This window comes from Beta vulgaris, chromosome 3 (assembly GCF_026745355.1).
Source record: "Beta vulgaris subsp. vulgaris cultivar EL10 chromosome 3, EL10.2, whole genome shotgun sequence".
Classification (NCBI taxonomy): domain Eukaryota; kingdom Viridiplantae; phylum Streptophyta; class Magnoliopsida; order Caryophyllales; family Amaranthaceae; genus Beta; species Beta vulgaris.
Genome location: NC_079204.1, coordinates 14,231,405 through 14,254,803, shown reverse-complemented (window position 1 = coordinate 14,254,803; position 23,399 = coordinate 14,231,405). Strand labels below are relative to the sequence as shown.

The following is a 23,399-nucleotide window of genomic DNA, read 5'->3' as shown; positions in this document are numbered from 1 at the left end:
GACTGATTCAGTTAGACTTATTAAGTGTTCAGTTAGAGTAATTTAGTTTTTTTTTTATCCAGTTAGACTTATTTACTCTTCAGTTAGACTGATCTCAGTTAGACTTATTAGTGTTCAGTTAGATAATTTAGTTTTCAGTTAGACTTATGACTCTTCAGTTAGACTTATTTACGCTTCAGTTAGACTTATTTACTCTTCAGTTAGACTTATTTACTCTTCAGTTAGACTGATTCAGTTAGACTAATTTAGTTTTCAGTTAGACTTATTTAGTTTTCAGTTAGACTTATTAACTCTTCAGTTAGACTTATTATTCTTTCATAGTTATTTCTTTCAGTTAGACTGATTCATAGACTGATTCATTTAGACTAATTTAGTTTTCAGTTAGACTTATTTATTTTTCAGTTAGACTTTTTAACTCTTCAGTTAGACTTATTTAGTTTTCAGTTAGACTTATTTGCTCTTCAGTTAGACAGATTCAGTTAGACTAATTTAGTTTTCAGTTAGACTGATTCAGTTTTAGTTAGACTTATTTAGTTTTCAGTTAGACTTATTTTCTTTTCAGTTGGTCCTTAATTTATTTCATTTAGTATATTATTCTTTCATATTGATACTATTACAATCATTCTCAGCTACACTTGTTAGTTTTCAGTTAATGCTTTTGTTCTTTACATTAGTGTCCTAATTTTTTGACAATGAACTCAACAGCTGAACATGAATATCTCAAGTACATCAATGACGAAAATATCAGTAGCAGTTTAATAGGGAGACATGTTACAGATCACAAAGATGGTTACAACTTGTATCAAGCACACTCAAGAGCATTAGGATTTAGTATTAGGAAACAAACTCTAAGGAGGAGGAGAATTGATAATTCAATATACGAATTCTACTTGGTTTGCTCAAAGGAAGGAGGCTCAAAATCAACAAACAAATAACAGAACAAAAAGAAAAAGACACACAACAAGAAAAACCTGTTCAGATACCAGATGTTGAGCAGCCAACCAACAAAAGAAAGGAAAGAGTAGTCAATGAAACAAGAACAGCATGCAAAGCCATGGTCAGATTTAAGCAAGAAAAACCTGGTGAAGACTTTGTTGTAGTAGCTCATGAGTTGCAGCACAACCATGAGTTGGTAATACAACAAGAAATACATCATCTGAAATCAGAAAGGAAGATAACTGAACAAAAAGGACAACTAATACAAACAATGGTTGAATCTGGCATAAAGCCAATGCATGCATACAACTTTTTGTGTCATGAGGCTGGATCAGAAGAAGTAGTGGGCCACACAAAAAGGGACCATCTAAACTATATCACACAGTACAGAACAAGATTGGTTGAAGGAAAGGATATGCAGAGTGTGTTGGACTTACTTCAGCAAAGAGCGGATGATGATCCTGCATTCTTCTACAGGCTGAAATTTGGGGAACATAACAACATGTCAGCTACTTTTGGCGAGATTCAATGATGTTGGAGGACTTCAAAGCATATGGAGATGTTATGATATTTGACACAACATATAGGACAAACAAATATGGACTGATATGTGCACCATTTGTTGGCATAAATTGCCATTGGAAAACAACAATGTTTGCATGTGCTTTCATAACTAATGAAAAGGAAGAGAGCTTTGAATGGCTACTAGAAACATTCAAGAGAGCAATGTGCCAACAAGAGCCAAAGACAATTTTCACTGATCAAGATAAGGCAATGGGCAATGCAATTGAAAAGGTATTTTTCAGTTAGAATTATTTAGTTTTCAGTTAGAATTATTTAGTCTTCAGTTTGAGTTAATTATTTAATTCAGTTAGACTTATTTATAATTCAGTTAGACCTATTTAGTTTTCATTTAGACTCATTAATTTTTCAGATAGCCTTATTTACTTTTTAGTTAGACTAATTTACTTCTCAGTTAGACTAATTTATTTTCAGTTAGACTCATTGAGTTTTCAGTTAGAGTATTAGTTTTCAGTTAGACGTTTTAGTTGTCAGTTAGACTATTGAGTTTCAGTTAGACTTATTTAGTTTCAGTTAGACTAATTTAGTTGTCAGTTAGACTCATTGAGTTTTCAGTTAGACTTATTTAGTTTTCAGTTAGACTCATTTAGTTGTCAGTTAGACTTATTTAGTTTTCAGTTAGACTCATTATTTCCACTATTTCAGTTAGACTTCTTTCTTTTTCAGTTAGACGTCATTGTTATTCAGGTAGACTTATTATTTTCAGTTAGACTTATTTAGTTGTCAGTTACACTTATTTACTTTTCAGTTAGACAAATTTATTTTCAGTTAGACTTATTTAGTTTTCAGTTAGACTCATTTAGTTTTCATTTGGGCTTCATATTACTTCTTTTTGTCTAATGAAATTTTCAGTTAGCATTTACACTGTTTTCAGTTAGACTTCTTAATTTTTCAGTTGGTCTTCATTTATTTCTTTACCTTTTCAATTAGATTCACAAGCATTCAAATGAAAGTGATTTCTAGCATAATATGTACTATCTTAAAACAGGTTTTCCCAAATACAAGACATAGGCTTTGCCTTTGGCATATAGAGAAGAACTTTGTAAGCCACTTCGGATCCCTCAAGACCAATGAAGACTTCAAGAACATGTTCAAGAACTGTTTGATGGGGTGTCAAAATGAATCAGGCTTTGAAGAATTGTGGGCGAAAATGATGGAATTGTATGGACACGAGAAAAAGAATGGTTCGAGCAAGTATATGATCAGAGACACAAGTGGTGCACCGCATTAAACAGGATATGTTTTCAGCTGGAATCTTATCATCACAAAGAAGTGAAGTCACAAATAAGGCAATATCATTCAATGCAAAAGCAACAACAAACCTGTTTGAATTCTATCATATTTTGAGCAAACAGTGAAAAGATGGAGAAGCAATGAAACTAGTGACAACTTCCGGAACAGAACTGAACGTCCAAAGCCGTCAAATCCAAATCAAAGCTTCTGAACATGCAGGCATACAGCAGCTGATGTATACACACTAGACTGTTTAATGACTTTGAAACAGAGTATGAGTGGGCAATGGCATCATTTTTACGAGCATTTGCAACAGAAAACTCACAGCTGAAGTTGTTTGAAGTCTCACCAGAAGAAGATTTCAGCAATTCACATACAGTAGCATACGATGAGGCTACAACAGAATTAGTGTGCTCATGTCAATGCTTCACAGAGACGGGGATGCTTTGCTTTCACATAATAAGGGTCATGCACATGTTCAGCATATTTCAAATACCACAACAATATATCCTTAAGAGATGGACAAGACTTGCAAAGTCAGCAGTATGGGAGAATGTTCAAGGTTAGTGAAATAAATCAATATGACTAACTGACAAATGAAAGCAACTAACTGAAAAACTGAAGACTCCAACTGAAACAATTAACTGATCACCTGAAAGATTTAATTAGTGAACTGAAAAAAAAAGGCTCCAGCTGAAACATTACTATAACTAACTGATAAATTAATGTTACTACCAGAACATTAATTGGGGGTTTTGTTTGTGTGTGGGAGGGGGGATATTAGTGGTGGGGGTTTTGGGGTGTGGGGTTTAACACTTAACTAACTGAAACAATTAACACACCACCTGAAAGAATTTATAAGCTATCTGAAAAATTTAGTTAGTCAAATGAACTAATTGACTAAGAAACATTTATTAAAGCAGACAAGGACCAAAGCCAAAATGCACAGTTGTGGACACCATGGAGACATGCAATAACCAAGAATTTCTACAACCTAGTGTCAATATGTCAATCAAATGAGGATGCAAGAACATTATGTGACAAGTCGTTGAAGGAATTATACAAATCAGTGAAAGAAGTTTTCAAGACTGATCAACAAAAACAACAAGAAATCGAAGATGAAGAACTACGAAGACAAACAGTTGAAAATCCTGAGGTGATAAAGACAAAAGGAAGACCACCAAAGGGAAACAAGAGAGTAAAAGGACATTTTGAGAAGCGTAAAATGAAGACAAGGCATCCGAACGAATATGGAACAAAAACCCCAAATGTACCTCAAGTTGAATAGTGTTCAAATAATATTAGTTTTCAATTGTATTCCACTCAGTAATTGTATTGAAATTTACACTTGTTTATTCCTAAGCTACTCGAAATTCAGTAATATTAGTATTTATTGTCCTTCAGTTAGACTTGTTTATTTTTCAGCTAGTGTTTCTAGTGCTTCACTTAGACGTGTTTTCTTTAAGCTTATATTAATTGAGTTTCAGTTAGACTTGTATATTTTTCAGCTAGTGTTAATTCTTGCTTCAGTTAGACTAATTTATTTCTCAGCTTATCTTATATACTGCTTCAGTTAGACTTGTGTCTTTTTTCAGCTAGTCTTAATGATGCTTCAGTTAGACTTATTTATTTCTCAGCTTATTTATACTGCTTCAGTTAGACTTGTGTCTTTTTCAGCTAGTCTTAATGATGCTTCAGTTAGACTATTTATTTTTCAGCTTGTATTAATTGTGCTTCAATTAGACTTGTGTATATTTCTGCTTCAGTTAGACTTATTTGATTTTCAGCTTCTATTAATTACGCTTCAGTTAGACTTGTGTAGTTTTCAGCTAGTGTTAAATTTCCTTCAGTCAGACTTATTTATTTTTCAGCTAGTATTAATTGTGCTTCAGCTAGACTTCTTTATTTTTCAGCTAGTGTTTATAGAGCTTCAGTTAGACTTGTTTATTTTTCAGTTAGACTTGTTTGTTTTTCAGCTACTATTTACAGTGTATAAGTTAGACTTAAAATTTATATTTACAAATATATGTCATACACTTATTATTATGAGTTAGATTTTTCATTTTTCAGTTGGTATTTGTATTTTTCCAATTAATTTTCAAACAACTTCATTTTTACACAAATGTATTCCATTCAAAGTAAGTGTAAATGTACAATTCATTAAAGAACACAGATATAAAATGTAAAATGAGTTCTGTGCTATTTGTACTGTACATTGCAAAATTCAATGGTTTCTATTTCTACTGTACATTATAATAATAATAAAAAAAGTTTGGCACCTAAGAATAATGAAATTTCAACAGTTGCTCTATTTTCACTTTGTCTCCAAAATTATTATTCAACACATCTTCTACTTTCGCCTCATGATCCCTCCTTCGCCGTAAAATGTGTGCTTCTTTTCTATTCGTCTTCTTTGATCGATTAAATGCTAATTTATCTAGAACAGCCTCTTTATCCTTCCTTATCTTCTGTCTTGCCATCAGTTCAGGTTTCTTTGCAGACCAAACATAACAGTCATGCTTCACTTTCTCTCTCAGTTTGTTTAAAGGATGGTCCACAAGACGAAGAGCAAGCCTACACCGCTCAAGGTTTTTGGTGGCTGCCTAAAAAATAAAAAAATCAAAACTATTAAAAAAGGTTCAAAAATGTAACAATTACAAAATAAAACTAACTGAAAATAAACAACAACATCAACTAGTCTTTATATGCTTCATTTTTTTCAGGTAGTCCTTATAATGCTTTCAGCTAGTAATGATTGTGTTTCAGTTAGACTTGATTGTTTTTCAGCTAGTATTTATTATGTTTCAGTTAGACTTGTTTATTTCTAAGCTAGTCTTTACAGTGCTTCAGTTAGACTTCATTATTTCTCAGCTAGTCTTTATAGTGCTTCAGTTAGACATCTTTGTTTTTCAGCTAGTCTTTCAAGTCCTTCACTAACTGGCTATCATACCTTTTTCTATTAAAAAACTTTCAAAAACAGAAATGTAACAAGCAAAATACTCCCTAAAAACAATAAAGTAATCATACCCTTTTCAGGTCAACAAGTGCAGCATGGTTAGTATTTTGACCGTCATACAGCTCCATGGTTTTGATTGCATAGACACCACAATCAAAATTGTTGTCCTTGCTTCTCCAAGGGAAGTAAAGAGTTGATGTTTGCCAATGGTGGAGACGATCAAAATCACGACATCTCATAGTCTCTTGCATAAAAGAATCAAAAGCACGACACTGCATTTGAAGATCAAAAAAAAAAAAAACAACAATTAAAAAACAAGTAATAAAATGGAACAAAAAAAAAATACAAATGCTCATAAAAAGGTACGTACAAAGTATGTAAGACCGTTAAATTCCTCATGCTTATATCTATCAATGTCCTTCATGTCTGTACGATTGTCAATATTTTCAATCCTTTTTGCTTTCTTGTTCAGCACCAAGACAGTATAATGATCATCCTTGTGAACAGGAACAAAAATCTGGAAGATAAACATAAGATGCAAAAGCAATAAGTCTACCTGACAGAGAACAAAAACAAAATGAAATACTAAAAACACTAGCTGAACTAAAAACATACACTAACTGAAAACATAAACTAGGACTAACTGACAAGTAACATACACTAACTGAAAGAGAAAATTACACTAACTGAAAGAGAAAAAAATGGTTAACAATAATACAACTAACCAGTTCAGCTTCTCGAATATCATTCCGTGGAAATGATTTCACCCATGAAGAAATAGCTTCCTTACATTTCTTGTGAATAAATCATCATCTTTTGTAATAAGCTTTTTCTTGTTTTCTTCCCATTCCTTAAACTTCTGATCATACTGACTAGTGCCCTCCAGGTTCTTCAAAATAATCTCATTTTCAGCAATCTCACTCTCAAACTGAACCTTTTTTACCTTCTCAGCACACAACCAATTGATATAGTTCTACAACAAAAGAAAATAGATTTAATGACAAACTGAAACATTAAGTTTAGTTTTCAGTTAGACTTTTTAAAATGTCAGTTAGATTTATTTACTTTTCAGTACTATTTAGTTTCAGTGACTATTTAGTTTTCAGTTAGACTCATTAAGTTTTCAGTTAGACTCATTAAGTTTTCAGTTAGACTCATTAAGTTCTCAGTGAGACTCATTAAGTTTTCAGTAGACTTATTTACTTCTCAGTTAGACAAATTTACTTTTCAGTTAGACTCATTTAGTTTTCAGTTAGACTTATTAAGTTTTTAGTTAGACTCATTAAGTTTTCAGTTAGACTCATTAAGTTTTCAGTTAGACTCATTAAGTTTTCAGTTAGACTCATTAAGTTTTCAGTTAGACTTATTTACTTCTCAGTTAGAGTAATTTACTTTTCAGTTAGACTCATTTAGTTTTCAGTTAGACTTCTTTATTTTTCAGTTACACTTATTTATTATTCAGCTAGACTTATTAAGTTTTCAGTTACACTTTTTAGTTGTCAGTTACACTTATTTACTTTTTATTAGACTGAAAACATAATATGACCAACTGAAAAACATAACATGACAAACTGAAAAACAGAAGATGACCAACTGACAAAATAATATGACCAAATGAAAACAAACATATAAAACTAAGCAATAACAACACTTACAAAAGGCATAATATTAAACCAGAATCTCCTTGTTGCAGAAGGTGATTCCTCTTCTTGCCTATTGAACATGAAGGCGCATCCGTCAATAACTCCACTTGTCAGCCAACCTTGACGAGGCATGCTAATTAAGTCGAATTGTACAACTGAACCGCATAGTTGCTATGAGGATTATCAAAATCCACAATGAGATCACTTGTTAGTTCACTTTGCATAATGTCATTTTTCATCTTCACTTCCTCAGAATCTGTATCCAATGACATATATGCAACATCTTCATACTCATTGTAAAATAGATAATCAACCAGCAACCTCTGGTCAGGAGACAGATCACTCAAATATCTATTATAATCTGCAAACTTCGACACATATTATGCCATGGTTGTTGACAGGAACAGCATGCAATCCAGGGTAGAAGATGAAACCACCAGCTTCCTTCTCATCCTCTTCTTTTTTAGCCTTGTCAGAAGATATCAACTCCATGATCAGCAATCCTATCAATCAGGTCCTCCAAACCTTCATCGTCATAATCATCACCTGGTTCCTTAACCTCACAACTTTCCCAACTTTCTCTGAAGTAGGGTCATAGTCCCACCCCTTCAATAATTCAGGTGTTGAAGGGATTTCTGACTTTGATTGTTTCTGAGGTTTGTAGGATTTGTATGATGATTGATCAGAATAAGAGCCATCACCCTGCATTCAATTAAAATATTAAAAAAGGATGACAGATATACTAACTGAAAGATAAACATACACTAACTGAAAATAGAAACAGATACTAAATGACAAGAAACATAAACCAAATGAAAATTAAACAATTACTAACTGACAAGAAAGATACACTAACTGAAACAAACATAATACTAACTGACAAAAACAAACACTAACTGACATGAAACTTACACTAACTCAAACATAAACTGATACTAACTGACAACAAACAAACATACACTAACTGAAATAAAAGATATACTAAATGACAAGAAACATACACTAACTGAAACAGAAAAATAAACAAATTAAAACAGAAACTAAAACTATACTTACTCGAGGATATTTTACATTTACTGGAGTGATGATTGGAATTGAACTTCCAACACCCTCACCACTCTCTGCACTGTCTGGAAGATCCTCAACAACAGGACTAGGAGTTAATAGTTGGAATGAAGGGCATCGAAATCAGCAATGTTTTTCCTTTTAGCAGAAGAATCAACTCTCCAAGACTTTCTGCTATATACATTCTCAACAGCTTCAACAACAGGAGGAGGAGGAGGAGGAGTTGGAGTACGAAGATCAACAATATCAATACCAGCAGCGGTGCGAGTAGGGACGTGTGTAGAAATTTTACACTTATCCTTATCCTTAGCCCCTTTGACTTGATCATCATCAGCATTCCTCCTCTTCCTATCAGCTTCCTTTGGTTGTTCTTTCTCAACATCTTAATTCAAAAACAAAAAAAAAATAAAAAATAAATATAAAAAGTTCCATTTGATATTTATATGATATTCAGTTGGTATTAAGACTATTTCAGTTAGAGTATCAAAATTTTCAGTTGGTCTGAATATTCTTTCAGTTTGACTTGTTTATTGTTCAGGTAGTCTTTATAGTCCTTCAGTTAGACTTGTTTATTTTTTCAGCTAGTCTTTATAATACTTCAGTTAGACTTATTTACTCTTCCGTTAGACTTATTTACTCTTCAGTTACACTGATTAAGTTAGACTTATTAAGTGTTCAGTTAGAGTAATTTAGTTTTCAGTTAGACTTATTAACTCTTCAGTTAGGCTTATTTACACTTCAGTTAGACTTATTTTCTCTTCAGTTAGACTTATTTACTCTTCAGTTAGACTAACTTAGTTTTCAGTTAGACTTATTTAGTTTTCAGTTAGACTTATTACCTCTTCAGTTAGACGTATTTGCTCTTCAGTTAGACTTATTTGCTCTTCAGTTAGACTAATTTAGTTTTCAGTTGATATACTTTTCAGTTAGACTTATTTAGTTTTCAGTTAGACTTATTTTCTTTTCAGTTGGTCCTTAATTTATTTCATTTAGTATAATTATTCTTTTATTTGATACTATTACAATCATTTTCAGCTACACTTTATAATACTTCATCAGTTATTGTTCAGGTAATCTTTATAGTGCTTACTTCCTATTTATTTTTCAGTTCGTTTTCATATTGTTACAAACTAAAACAGTATTTCAGTTGCTATTTATAAGATATTATTTCCTTTAGAGCATCACATTTTTCAGTTGGTCTTTGAATTCTTTCAATTAGGAATAACATGAAAGAAACTTACTTCCTCCTTTCTCTCCTTCTGCATGAACCCCAGCATCCAACTCCTTATTTCCTCCTTCCTCTTTATCTCCTTGAAGACCACAATCATCATCAGCATTGCCAGTCTTCTTATTATCATCTTCCTTCGGTTCTTTCTCATTATCTTCATTCAAAAACAAAAACAATAAAAAAAATAAATAAATACACAATAACTGAAAAACACAAAATCAGAAATGAATAAATTCATTGACAAACTAAAACTATTTTTCCACCAGATACCAAAAGTTTCATTTGGTATTTATATGATATTCAGCTAGTATTAATATTATTTCAGTTAGAATATCAGACTTTTCAGTTGGTCTTTTTATTCTTTCAGTTAGCTATTTAACTTTTTCATTTAAGCAAACTAAAACAATACAATAAGAAGAACTTACTTCCACCTTCCTCTCCATCTCCATGAAGACCAGCATCCTTATCTCCTACTTTGTCTTCATCTCCTTGAAGACCAGGATCACCATTATCTCCTCCTTTGTCTTCATCTCCATGAAGACCAGCATCCTTATCTACTCCTTTGTCTTCATCTCCTTGAAGACCAGGATCACCATTATCATCAGCATCATCATCCTTTGTCTCATTATAATTCTGGTGATCCTTATCATATCATCATCATCATCATCATCATCATCATCATCATCATCTTCTTTATGCTGATCATCATCAGCATTCATCTTCTTCTCATCCTCCTCTCCTTCTTTTTCATCATCTTCATTCAAAACATAAAAAAACAACTAAATACACATAAACTGAAACAATGTTTCCAACAAATAAAAAAAAAAATAAACTGAAAAAATCCAGCAATCAAATGAAAACTTAAGTGAATTGAAAAAATTCATTTAGTATTCATCTCATTTTCAGCTGGTGTTCATATTATTTCAGTTAGACTGTCAAAGTTTTCAGTTGGTATTTTATTCTTTCAGTTAGAGTATCAAAGTTAGCTATTTCACTTCTTCAGTTAAACATTTCTTTCACTTAGAGTCTAAAATTTTTATTCCAACCAGATTACAAAACTACAACATGAAAATAATATAATGAAAGGAACTTACTTCCTTCTTTCAAATCAACTCCATGAACACCAGAATCCAAATCAGGAACATTTTCAATTCTTCCAAACTCCAATTCAACAGGCCGCTTCACCAATAGTGAAATTGTAGGATCAACTTTGTTTGCACTGTCTTTCGCTTCCAAATGACGCTTGCATATGTCGTCAATTTGACTCAGAAAATCTGGGTTAAATACTTCACTATCATCCAGAGAAATACTGTCTTGAGACAGCTTCTCGCCTTCCTCCCGAATATTCTGGGCAATCTCCAAATTCACTTGACAGAATGCAAGCGCATTCCTCTTCAACTTGTGCATGTTCTTCACATATTCCTTCAATTAAAAGAGCAAAATAGAATAAACAAACAAATCAATATGATGATGACACAGAAACAACATAAACAAAAATATAAGGACCATCTGAAAGAATCAAACTATCAAATGAAAACTTAAATGAAATATAAATAAACTTATTTAGTTTTCAGTTACACTAATTTAGTTTCCAGATAGACTTATTTAGTTTTCAGTTAGACTTATTTACTTTTCAGTTAGACTTATGTACTCTTCTGATGCATCCCCGAAGCTTGAATGATACTTTCTTCTGTCCAAGCTCAATCTTCTTAATCATAATAGACTGATGACAGTCCAAAACAGCAGCACAAAGACTTCTCAATATATATCCACACCATCATAACTTGAAATTGCAGATGCATCTTCTAAACTCTTGGCACATTTCAGCACAGGCCCTAAATCAGCTATAGGACATAGAAGCTTGGACAACGAAAAGATAACAAATAACTTCTTGAAATCATCACCGAAATTCATATTTCTTAAACAAATCATCCCAATTTTTTCTACCAATATATACCTTCTTGGGATCAGAAATACCAAGAAACCTATGCCAATCCTTCCTGGCACTTCCAGCCTCTATCTGACTACCTTTCCTCCTAAAGGCGTCATCATCTATAACCTCTACTGCTCTATCTGACACAGGTAACCCCAAAACATCACTAATGGTAAACTTATTAAAAATCAGTTTACCATTCTTTGTTGAAAACATCATTCCAGATGCATTGTAATTTAACAACACCTCCAAATTCAGATTAGGACAAAACTTCTTTATCCTAATATCTAAGAGACTCCCAAACCCAATATCCCTAATGTCTCTTTTTTGCTCATCACTCAAATTACTAACCACTTCATTTAAATGGGAATAGTCTGACAATACTTGTAGATTAATTGACTTTATTTCTTGCTCAGTGAAATTCCTAACAAAAGTGAACAAAAATAACTTTAAAACATAAAAAAAAAACACAATCATATAATATAAAAGGAGAATAATGAAAAAAACATACGATCTATCAAATGTGTCTTTCTGTTGATCGGGATTAGATCTTGAAAATGAAAACTTGATTGGTGATAAATCAGATTTGCCTTTCTTCTTAGACAAGGATTTATCACATCTGAAAGAAAGAAAGTTTAATCAAACAATAAAAACTGAAAAAAAAACAGCATCAACTGAAAAAATACAAAGATCAACTGAAAGAATACCAACATCAACTAAAAGCAGACCACCATCAACTGAAACAATAGCCTAGATTATTTTTAAGGTAGTCTATATAGTGCTTCAGTTAGACTTCTTTGTGTTTCAGATAGTCTATATAGTGCTTCAGTTAGACTTGTTTGCATTTCAGCTTATATAGATTGTGCTTCAGTTAGACTAGTTTATTTTTCAGTTAGTCTTTACAGTCCTTCAAAGTAACTTCTTTATTTTTCAGCTAGTATTTGTTGTGCTTCAAGTAGCCTTGTTTATTTTTCAGCTAGTCTACATAGTGCTTCAGTTAGACTTGTTTGTTTTTCAGATAGTCTATATAGTGCTTCAGTTAGACTTGTTTATTTTTCAGCTAGTCTATATAGTGCTTCAGTTAGACTTGTTGTTTTTTCAGATAGTCTATATAGTGCTTCAGTTAGACTTGTTTGTTTCTCAGCTAGTCTCTACAGTCATTCAAAGTAACTTCATTATTGTGCTTCACTTAAACTTGTTGTTTATCAGCTAGTCCTTATTATTTCATTTAGTATAATTATTCTTTCATTTCATTCTATTCCAATTACACTTAAAATTTTCATTGAAAATTTACATTGCTTCAGTTAGACTTGTTTCTTTTATCAGTTAGTCAATATAGTGCTTCAGATAGACTTGTTCGTTTTTCAGCTAGTATATAAAGTGCTTCAGATAGACTTGTTCGTTTTTCAGCTAGTCTATATAGTGCTTCAGATAGACTTGTTTGTTTTTCAGATAGACTTCTCCCTTTGTCAGCTAGTCTATATAGTGCTTCAGATAGACTTATTTACTTTTCAGTTACGCTTATTTAGATTTTAGTTAGACTTATTTAATTTTCAGTTAGACTTATTAAGTGTTCAGTTAGAGTAATTTAGTTTTCAGTTGGACTTATTAACTCTTCAGTTAGACTAATTTACGCTTCAGTTAGACTTATTTACTCTTTAGTTAGACTGATTCAGTTAGACTTATTAAGTGTTCAGTTAGAGTAATTTAGTTTTCAGTTAGACTTATTAACTCTTCAGTTAGACTTATTTACACTTCAGTTAGACTTATTTTCTCTTCAGTTAGACTTATTTACTCTTCAGTTAGACTGATTCAGTTAGACTTATTTAGTTTTCAGTTAGACTTATTTAGTTTTCAGTTAGACTTATTTAGTTTTCAGTTAGACTTATTAACTCTTCACTTAGACTTATTTGCTCTTCAGTTAGACTTATTTGCTCTTCAGTTAGACAGATTCAGTTAGACTTATTTAGTTTTCAGCTAGACTTATTTTCTTTTCAGTTGGTCTTCTTACTACTTCATTTAGTATAATGACTCTTTATTTCATTGTTTTCCAATTAGACTAAAAATATTCAGTTAAAATTTACATTGTTTCAGTTACACTACTTCATTTTTCAGTTACACTACTTCATTTTTCAGTTACACTACTTCATTTCTCAGTTACATCTTTATTTTTTTTAAAAAAGTAAACAAAAACAAATAAAAAAAACAACAAAAGAAAGGTAGAAATGTCTAAATGAAACTAAACAAAATCAACTGAAAGAATATAAGAAGCAACTAAAACAATACTAGAATCAACTGAAACAATACAAGAATCAACTGAATGAATATAACTATCAACTGAAAACAACATCAACTAAAAGAATACAAGTAGCAACTGAAAGAATATTATAATCAACTGAAAGAATATATAAATATCAACTGAAAAACAACAACAACTGAAAACATGTGTATAAAACAACACAAACTGAAACACAAACCCTAAAAACATGAAATAAATACTCTGATAAACTGAAAACATTCAAAAATAGAAAAAAAAAAATCTAAACTACTCTAAGAACTTGAAATCTACCTTGGATCATAATCACCATCTTTCTCTTTCTTCTTCCCAGCAGTAGACATGCCAAAATTTTTCCTGAAGATGCAAGACTCTTCACCTTCTTCGACTTCGGGCTACATTACAATTACAACAACAAAAACGCTCAAATTTTGAAAACAAAAAAAAATTTGCAGCAAAAACAAACGAAATTATACCTAGAATCATCATTTATAATCCTCTTCACCATATTTGCGATGCAAACGTAATGAATTACGAACAAAAAAACACGCTAAGTTTCAACAGCAGAGAAGCAGAGAAGCAGAGAAGCAGAGGAGCAGAAAAATTCTAGAAATAATCAGTAAATAATATATCGGTTTCTTTGAAATGAAGAAGAATCAGTTTTAAAACTAGCGAGAATCAAGCAGAAATCCAAAAAACAGTTTCAAAATCGAAAAAAGATAATGACCTAATAACCGTTATATGTTTTTTCTAAAAATAAACAAAACTGCTGATCAACAAAACAAATATGAAAAAAAAAGAAAGCCCGCGCGTTTTTGATGGCCAGGCCCGTCCGACGGAAGCTATTGGGTCAGACGGTCTGGCCCAATACTTTCACATTATTATTAAATTTCATCTAAATGTAATTTTGAATAATGTAATTACAATCATCGGTAGTTCTAATTAAATATTATGTGGTGTAAATACAAAATATAAAAAGTACTTGATGACGAAGTGATTTTCTTGGTATTTTTATTACTTGTTAATGGATGTTGTATACTTGTATTGTTATTGCATTTTAAAGTTTAGGTAAAATTAAAATTTTATGTCTATGGTTTTGTAATTGATTTGAAAATTGCTTTAGTTATGTTAATTTGTTCTTCAATCATAAACTTTTTCTTTCACTATGCATATTTTTATAAAAGTTTTATAGCTACTTTGAACTTCCGTTGATGTACATATTTTAAATTAGGAAAGGCCATGATTGAGGAAAATATCGAAATCTTTATAGGTAATATTTTTTATTGGATGAAAGGTTAACAAATCTTTTCAGAAGGAACACGGAACACCATAACTCTCCCTTAACTTATATAATAGAGATATAATGTTAGTAAAAGGTTATTTTTATATATGAAGAAAACTGAAATTCGTAATACATTCTTAGACTGGAAAATAAATATTAAAAATGGTTTGGCACGAACTGAAAGAGGGGATATTTGGAATTCCCTTAGTCGTGTCATTAAATTATTATCTGCACCTACACCATGGTCCATATATACCCCATATGTCTTTCTTGGAAGTCTGCTACATACTTTAGGTTTTCTTTATTGGTTCCATTACGAATATAATTTTTACATTATATTGTCTCATCATTATGTTATATATTATTTTCATATATTGTTAAGATAAAGTTAATTTTTCTAACCATGCAAATGATTTCAGAATATAAAAAAGCAAAGTTAACCAAATGATAGCAGTACGCCATTGATAAAATAACTAAAATTGCCTCTTTGAATTGCAAAAAGACGCACAACGAGAATATTTATTTATGATTACGCTTTCAAAGACTTAAGCTTATCATATTACATATTATGGGGGAAAATTTAGAAAGGGGGATTCCACTGTAAGGTTTTGTCCCCGCTCTCTTTCAATTTGCTAATCAAATCAAATCCTGGAAAATCAAAAGCAACCTCCATAACAGAACCAAGTGATCTAACCACCCAAAAAAATTAAGACAAAGAACCCAACCAAGTTGATAAAGGACAAATGCAATAATATGAAACGCATTAAGACTTAAGAAGCGTTCTTCTTAATAAGCTCTAGCGCATCAGCAACTGTAGGAAGTGCTGGGATGGCTCCCTTCTTCGTGGTTGTAATAGCTCCACATGCGTTAGCGAATTTCAACACCTCTTTCAATCTTGATTCGTCCTGAATAGATTCAACAAATTTGCAGTCCATTAGTAAACTGATGATATTATCACTGAAGCATACATATAACAAGTAACGACTATTGCTGAACATGGCTCTTACCTCGATGATAGAATGGTCATCGACGATCTTGTTTAGCAATGCACCAACGAAGGAGTCACCAGCACCAGTGGTGTCAACTGCATTCACCTTAAATCCATCCAAGCTTCCCTTGAAATTCTGCAATGTTGCAGAAAAGAAGTAATTATCATTTGGTGATCACCTTGTTGAAGACGTCAATGTCTTTCAAATTCACTCTAATTGGCTAATTAGTGTAATAACAAGGAAAATCTAAATGGTCCAATTAAGACAATCGTTAACTGAGTAAATGTAACAACTAACAACACTGTTCTTAATTGCCCCCAAGTGTTAAGGCAAACCTCCCATAGTATACTTTACCTAGACATAAATAACCTCTTCGTGATATAATTATCATGAATAAAACACATTTGCACAATAAAATGATATAGTTTTGTAATACAGACGATAGACAATCTTTAATACTCATTAACCTTGGTAAGATTAGAGACAAATAGATTATACTACGATGTTCATGATTCATGATTGTTCCTGAACTTAAAAGTGGTCCATCTATCTTCATCTTGTCCTGTTCTTCTTAAGATTATAGGCTATTTGGCAAATGCTTTAGTAGCAAACAAGTTGCTCTCACCTCATAACCCAACCCATGATTTTGCTCTTGCTTAAGCGCATAAAGATAAAAGGGCAAGTACAGTTACTTGTTGCTACCATACTATTTGCCCCTTTTTCTAATCTTAAAAGGCCAGAAGACCCAACAATATTGACATAAATTAGACACTTCGTCACTACCTATGTGTCAATCTAGACCCATATATTCGTATTTTTTTCGTTAAGAGGAAATTGTTTGGCATCACTAGCACTCCCTCTCAGCACAATTCACATGGGAATTTATAATAAGTGTGCCATTTTCTCGTGTTAACAAAATGTAAAATCCAAAGACTTAAAAAACAAATAATTTGACTTCTTCAGTGAATTCAATCATTCACATGACCAGATCCCCTCTTCCCCAAAAGGGGCGGGGAAAAAAGAAAGAAGAAACCTGTGGTATTAGTTTACTTGAACAAAACTATGGGAAATAATATTTGACCAAAACCAGGTGACAGGACTGTATAAAATTAAAAAATTACATGAAATACATGAAGCATGGAGAACAGGAAAAGGACATAACATTTTAAAGTATAAAGACTTTTATATCTATGAAACTAATATAGCTGACTACAAATTACAAGTATAAATTGTCACACTCACATGCAGAGTCATTGTTGTGGTCCATGCCATGGGTTATTTTACGTAAAAACTACATCACTAATCATGCTTCTCAGCAGAGCAAATATAGAATTGCAACAATAAAAAAAAAAAAAACAGAGCAAATATTTATGCGTTAACCATGAAGCTTGATAAAACAATTATTATGCGCAATTTTGTCAAATGCTGAAAATATCAGTAAGAGAGAATGATTGTTTATCAATACATTATGGACCGAATGGTCACCTAATCATAATTTACCACTATACTAATACTATCATAATGTGGAATTTCTAATACAAACATCAATTGAAAAATGATCATTCCCCTGTATTTACCCGTAGAGAAGTTTAATAGCATGCCATCTAGGGTATTGGAATTAATGGTATGAAGAAAAGTAGTGTGGATTTTGACGGGAATTACCTTGGTGTAGTATCTGCAACCCTGGTCGCCAAGAGTGACCAAGAGAAGCTTTAAGTTAGGGTGCCACAATGACATTGCTGTAGCATCATCTATTGTGGAGTTTCCTGTAAGGAATTCCAACTCGTTATCGCTGACCTTGATCACCTCTGCCTTATCCCAAATGCTCATGATCTGCTCGCGAGCCTCCTCTGCAGAAGGCCACAATGGCAGCCGTAGGTTTGGATCATATGAAAGCAAAGCTCCGGCCTTTTTGGCTTCCTCCATCGCTTTCAAATGTGCTGATCTACAGGGCTCCACAATCAAGCTAATTGATCCATAATGGAACACCTTAGCCTGTAATTTAAACAAACTTACTAATTTAGACTAAACCAATTTCAGAAAACGTGCAGAATTAGGAAGTCAAAATACAGATTTGATTGATCAATTTAAGAAACATTAGGACAACTTATTAAATTAATATTACCCAATTTGCTAACCTCCTTGCAAACAGCAGTCCAAAAGAGATAGAATGTTACATACAAGTAGTATACTTTTGCACTAATCTAACAAAATTAAGTAGCGATTTGTGTTCCCGTATCCATTATAGTAACGCGATTTAGGTACATTGCATAAACCCACCAATTCTAATGTCAAATAAATTACATTGTCATTATGAACCTCATCCAATAAACTACATAGGTTCAATTTCAGAGGATGTACGCAAACAAACTGCTAAATTAGCTCAAAGTGATCTAGTCACATAAAGCTACTCCTTACTTAATGAAGTATTAGGTGGGTTCAACAGCTAAAAGCAAGCTTGAAGAAGGAACAACATAATTGAAATAATATAATAACAATTTGACCCCTTGATAATTTGTTTACAAAATAAGTCCTTTTGCATGCTATACCTAAACAACTCGTCCGAATAAAATTTTATTAGAAGACCACTTTGATTCTAAATGAAACTAACATCATTGTATTGAATAATCCAAAAGCAAAACAGAACGGTCCAATAAAAAAGCATCAGAATTAATAAAGAGAACAGAGGATCTCAATTATGTTTTGTGGCCCTTTAACTCTGCGTAGGACCAGCAGCGAAGGTGGGATTGAATATGAGGTGGCCCCCTCTTTCTGGTTAATGGTCATTGTAATTAACGATGGGCCAACCAGCTTAAACGTATTACTTTTTTCTTTTCAACAAATCAAGGGGAGATGTTTTTTCTACTATACCAAATCTTTGAAGAATTTCATAATACGGTTTGAAAGTAACACAAAGTGGAGTTATGTCACATGCAAACATTTGCAGTTCTTAATCTTCAACTACTTATTAGATCTGGGCTATGTCCGAATATGAAAAAATTTCATTTATTAATATAATACTTTATGATAATAACACTAAATACAACTTAGCCTAGTGGTTAAGACTTTAGTATATGTATTTGAGATCTCGGGATCAAACCCTATACTACGCAGTTTCTAATTTTTTTTATTGCACATAGATTACATGAACTAAAACTCCCTAGGGAGAGCGCCACGTGACACAGTTAGGATCGGAGGCACAACTGGCTTCAATATGGGTTATCCTCTAAACTAGTGACACTCACAGCGGAGCAACATTCTTTCTAATTTTTTTTATTGCACATGAATTACGTGAACTAAAACTCCTTAGGGAGAGCGCCACGTGACACAGTTAGGATCGGAGGCACAACTGGCTTCAATATGGGTTATCCTCTAAACTAGTGAAACTCACAGCGGAGCAGCATTGTTAGGTGTGGGTTAATAACTTCATATGACTACCTAAATTTTAATTTTCTAAATATTATTATGAAAAAATGTAGTACAATCTTTTAAAAGTGGAGCGTATAACCTCTAAAATATTTAAAATTTAATTTGCACCCACTACTCCTAGTATATCGTTTTGAATCCGCCACTAGTGAAACAAATAGGAGCAAATTGCTAAATTATTCCCTTACAAGAAAAAAAAATGATTTTTTAAATGGATCAAATGATAATTACCTCTTAGGATAAAAGTTGTAAGAAAAGAAAATCGAACTTACAAGTTATAACACATTATATTCTTCAAAGCAATGAAACTCTTGTTGATTCACTCAATATTCGAAACATGACAGCCTAACCACATATTTAGGCGTACTAGTCGAATACTGTGGAATTCATAAATAATTAGATTCTTTACACAACTTTCCTTAAAAAATAATAGTAGTATACTATTATACGCCAACTTTAACCCCAGATGATAAGTTTTCATGCAATCTATAACTTATACTCCATTTAATCTTTATTCATTTATCAACTTTTCTTTTTAATTGTCATTTAAAATTATTAATTTACCCACTTCTTTTTTTGTATTTTCGATATAATTAATAATTCACCAGTTTTATACTCACTCTACTTTTTTTGGTCCATAATATTAATTTATGGTAAATAATACGAGTACTTTACCAATTTCTCTCAAAATTTTACGTCTTATAAAGGGAGTAAACTAATAAAAATTAGATATTTTATAATTTATTTTTTTATATTATTGAAGTTTTATTAGTCAAAGGATCTCATCTACTGATTACAAGGTGGAGCCCATGTGATATACTCCTACACATCTGCAGCCACGAGGTCCCACTCTCACATCCAACAATTTCCCCAAACTCAGATTACACGCGTGAACCGCGTGATATAATACACCAAGTTCCACACTCATCCAAATCTTGCGAATTGTCCAAAGTCAATCATACACCAAATTACAAAGCAACAAAAATTTCACACACGTAGGAAATTTAGTATAGCAGTACTACTGTACCAAGCTTTACCTAACCAAGAAGTATGATATATCCCACCTTATTCATAAAACTTAAATAAATATATGCACGTTTTATAATTAAACTTTAATGTTGTAGCTAATTTCATATCCAAAATTAATTGGTAAAATCTACACTCCATATTCAAATGGATCGTCGACAGTGTTGCTCGAGCTCGACATATGTTAGAGAAAATTTCATAATGCAGTTATTAAATCTTGGATCCATATTTTTTGAGATCTTACAAAAAATTAGTATGAAATTCTATAGTAAATATTTTTGTACACATATCAATTTTTCTACGCAACAGAAGCGTAAAAAGTCAAATAAATCCAGACGGATCTCAGACAAAAACAAAAATTACCAGTTTAAACAAACATCACATCACATCCACTAATTAATTTCAATGCATTAATTTAAACTGCACTTGCGAAAAAATAAATTCATTGATCACAACCAATACAAGTAGGAGAGAGAAAGAGAAGTGAAAAAAAAATTACCGATCGAATGAGATCGAGGTTAAGCTCGTCGGGAGTGAGAAGCATGTCGGCGCTAGGGTTCCGGTAAAACATGAACTCTCTTTCACCGTCAGATTTCAAAGTGACGAAAGCAAGCGCAGTTCTAGCGCCTTTATCGAAGCTCAAACCGTCAGCAGAAACGCCGTTTTTCTTAAGGATTCCGGCGAGCATGTGTCCGAATTCATCGTCACCGAGTTTTCCGACGAAAGCGGCGTTTCCGCCGAGGCGAGAAACAGCGATCGCAACGTTCGCCGGAGCACCACCGGGAGCTTTGAGGAATCCCGGCGCTTCTGCGAGGGAAACGCCGGAAGATGTAGGGACGAAGTCGATTAACATCTCGCCGAAGCTTACGACTAATCCTTTGGAATGTCCGCCATTGTTAAGTTCCGCCATTGTTGAGAGGAGAGAGAAAGAGAAGAGTTGATTTAAGAGAGAGAGAGAGAGAGAGAGGGGAAGGAGAGGGAGAATAAGGGGGAGAAGAGGGGGTTTATATAAAGAGGTGGTTTGGTTTGGTTTAATAAAGGAAAAGTTGGATTTGATTTAGGAGAAATTGTTTTTGGGGGATTAATGTGAGAGAGGTTAGTGAGATTTATAGATTTAAAAAGGGGGAATTAGTGGGTAAGATCAAGGATGAGGTTGGGGATAATAATGATATATGATGACAATTTTATTTTTAACTTGGATCTCACGAAAGTTATTCATGTCCTTTAAAAAAAAAAAAAGGGATGAGTGGGGACCATTTTGTGTTAATCCAATTAGGATTAAGATTAACCCTACTAATACTAAAATTATCATAAGTCTGATTAGGTGTAATTTCAAAGGATTACTCACTCTTAACAAATCGTTAAAAATTATTGATATTGAAATGGATTCCAATTACATTTAATTCCATTAATAGTGGGTACATTACCACAAGATCGACTAAGGATAAGAGTTAGTTCAAGTGGGTAGAGCGCTCCTTCTTGGCCTGTGAGGTCAGGGGTTCGATCTTTACCCTCAATATTATATTGTGCTATTTCTTTAGCATGATATGCATGCCTTATCAACCAATATGTTGGTGTTTCCTATAGGCTTAGTAGCCCCTTGGGCTGACTTAATTTCGTAATTAAAAAAAAAAAATCGACCAAATTTTATCCTTATTTACCCTTTTAACTTATTTAGATTTATTTATGGAAACTTAATCACTTTTATTTTTCTTAAATTAATTGAAAATTTTCATACTAAGAAAACACAAAAACTTACAATAAATTTGGAATAACCTAATTTATTACATCGGTCATAAAACTAAAATCAATATAACAAAAATCCACCAATATTGTTTCAATTTTCATCCACAGTAACACACATGCGTAGTAAATTTGTCTATCTTGAAATTATCCATAGATTTTATGTTACTACCTCCATATATTGAAATATCTTCCTACTTTTTCATTTAAGTGCATCTCTTAAATATCTCTATACACTAAGCGTTCAGTAAACGTTTGCTCTCTTTTCAAACTACATTTATTTATTCCTTATGTGGTAAAGTTTTGATCCCTTTTCAAACCACTTTAATAACTCTACTTGTTGCACATAATTCTACACTCTCTCACAAACAACCTCGTTTCTCTTATTCAGATAAACAAAAACACCCGTTTTCATACTCTTTCTCCTAACTTGGAAAATATGATGAACGCCATGCACACAAAAATCCTCCAATGTTCTTGTTTGATGACAATGTTTTTTTCCGGGTTAAGAGGGATGCTAGTATTTCTTGTTAGATCATATTTCCCATTTCGTTAGCGCGTTCACAATGTGCCAGGTGCAAATTATAAGTACTCCCTCCGTCCCAGAATATAGTTCCCATTTCTATTTTAAGAGTCAAATTTTAAAAACTTTGACCAAATATTCTTGCTAATGTATAAAAAAAAACATATTCATGAGGGGTCTTGTTAGATTCGTCTCAATGTGTAAATTCGTAATATCAACTTTTTATATTTTTTACTAATAAGAAATAGAAGATATCGTAGGTCAAAATTACATCTTGGAGACTGTGCAAAATGAAATGAGAACTATATTTTGGGACGGAGGGAATATATGTTATACAAATTTAAGCCTTTGTGAAGTAGAGTCTTCGTATCAAAAATTCAAATTAACATTGATTTGGGACAATGAAGTACATTTACCTTATAGTAGTATTAGTTATATTTTATTTTCAAGATGTACAATATTTGGGGAAAAAGAGATTATAAATTGTTATTACAATATTTCTAGGAAAGTTGTAACATAATTTTGTTCCTATCTAACGTCTCGGAGCCTTCATTAGCTT

At 32.4% G+C, this 23,399-nt stretch overlaps 4 protein-coding genes across 8 annotated transcripts; 1 reads left to right on the top strand and 3 right to left on the bottom strand.

Annotated features, from left to right (window-relative positions):
- The first annotated feature begins 3,017 nt into the window (after positions 1-3,017).
- Positions 3,018-4,164, top strand: LOC130590702 (protein FAR-RED IMPAIRED RESPONSE 1-like). Of its 2 annotated transcripts, none has more exons than XM_057393246.1 (2): positions 3,018-3,313; positions 3,672-4,164. In XM_057393246.1, exons 1-2 carry the CDS (start codon positions 3,037-3,039, stop codon positions 4,037-4,039), a joined length of 645 nt encoding a protein of 214 aa, XP_057249229.1. In that variant the 5' UTR covers positions 3,018-3,036; the 3' UTR covers positions 4,040-4,164. The 2 variants fall into 2 exon arrangements, with proteins under 2 accessions (XP_057249229.1, XP_057249230.1); XM_057393247.1 differs by having other exon boundaries at positions 3,675-4,155.
- Positions 4,165-4,862: 698 nt separating this feature from the next.
- On the bottom strand, positions 4,863-6,490 carry LOC125495830 (uncharacterized). Its single transcript, XM_057393245.1, has 4 exons — positions 6,433-6,490; positions 6,078-6,224; positions 5,779-5,979; positions 4,863-5,354 (listed from the first exon to the last, which is right to left on the bottom strand). The coding sequence occupies exons 2-4, from the start codon at positions 6,129-6,131 to the stop codon at positions 5,031-5,033; spliced, it is 579 nt and encodes a 192-aa protein (XP_057249228.1). The 5' UTR covers positions 6,132-6,224; positions 6,433-6,490; the 3' UTR covers positions 4,863-5,030.
- A 2,047-nt stretch (positions 6,491-8,537) lies between these two features.
- LOC130590894 (uncharacterized) lies at positions 8,538-14,700 on the bottom strand. Of its 4 annotated transcripts, none has more exons than XR_008968754.1 (4): positions 12,088-12,471; positions 10,738-11,065; positions 9,657-10,397; positions 8,538-8,797 (listed from the first exon to the last, which is right to left on the bottom strand). XR_008968754.1 is itself a non-coding variant. In XM_057393621.1 (4 exons), exons 3-4 carry the CDS (start codon positions 11,048-11,050, stop codon positions 10,198-10,200), a joined length of 513 nt encoding a protein of 170 aa, XP_057249604.1. In that variant the 5' UTR covers positions 11,051-11,065; positions 12,088-12,195; positions 14,146-14,699; the 3' UTR covers positions 9,323-10,197. The 4 variants fall into 4 exon arrangements, 2 of the variants coding, with proteins under 2 accessions (XP_057249605.1, XP_057249604.1); XR_008968755.1 differs by lacking the exon at positions 8,538-8,797 and having other exon boundaries at positions 9,308-9,797; positions 10,069-10,397; XM_057393621.1 differs by lacking the exon at positions 8,538-8,797 and adding an exon at positions 14,146-14,699 and having other exon boundaries at positions 9,323-10,397; positions 12,088-12,195.
- Positions 14,701-15,598: 898 nt separating this feature from the next.
- LOC104888823 (probable fructokinase-4) lies at positions 15,599-21,671 on the bottom strand. Its single transcript, XM_010673922.4, has 4 exons — positions 21,074-21,671; positions 17,785-18,117; positions 16,141-16,257; positions 15,599-16,038 (listed from the first exon to the last, which is right to left on the bottom strand). The coding sequence occupies exons 1-4, from the start codon at positions 21,482-21,484 to the stop codon at positions 15,904-15,906; spliced, it is 996 nt and encodes a 331-aa protein (XP_010672224.1). The 5' UTR covers positions 21,485-21,671; the 3' UTR covers positions 15,599-15,903.
- Positions 21,672-23,399: the final 1,728 nt, after the last annotated feature.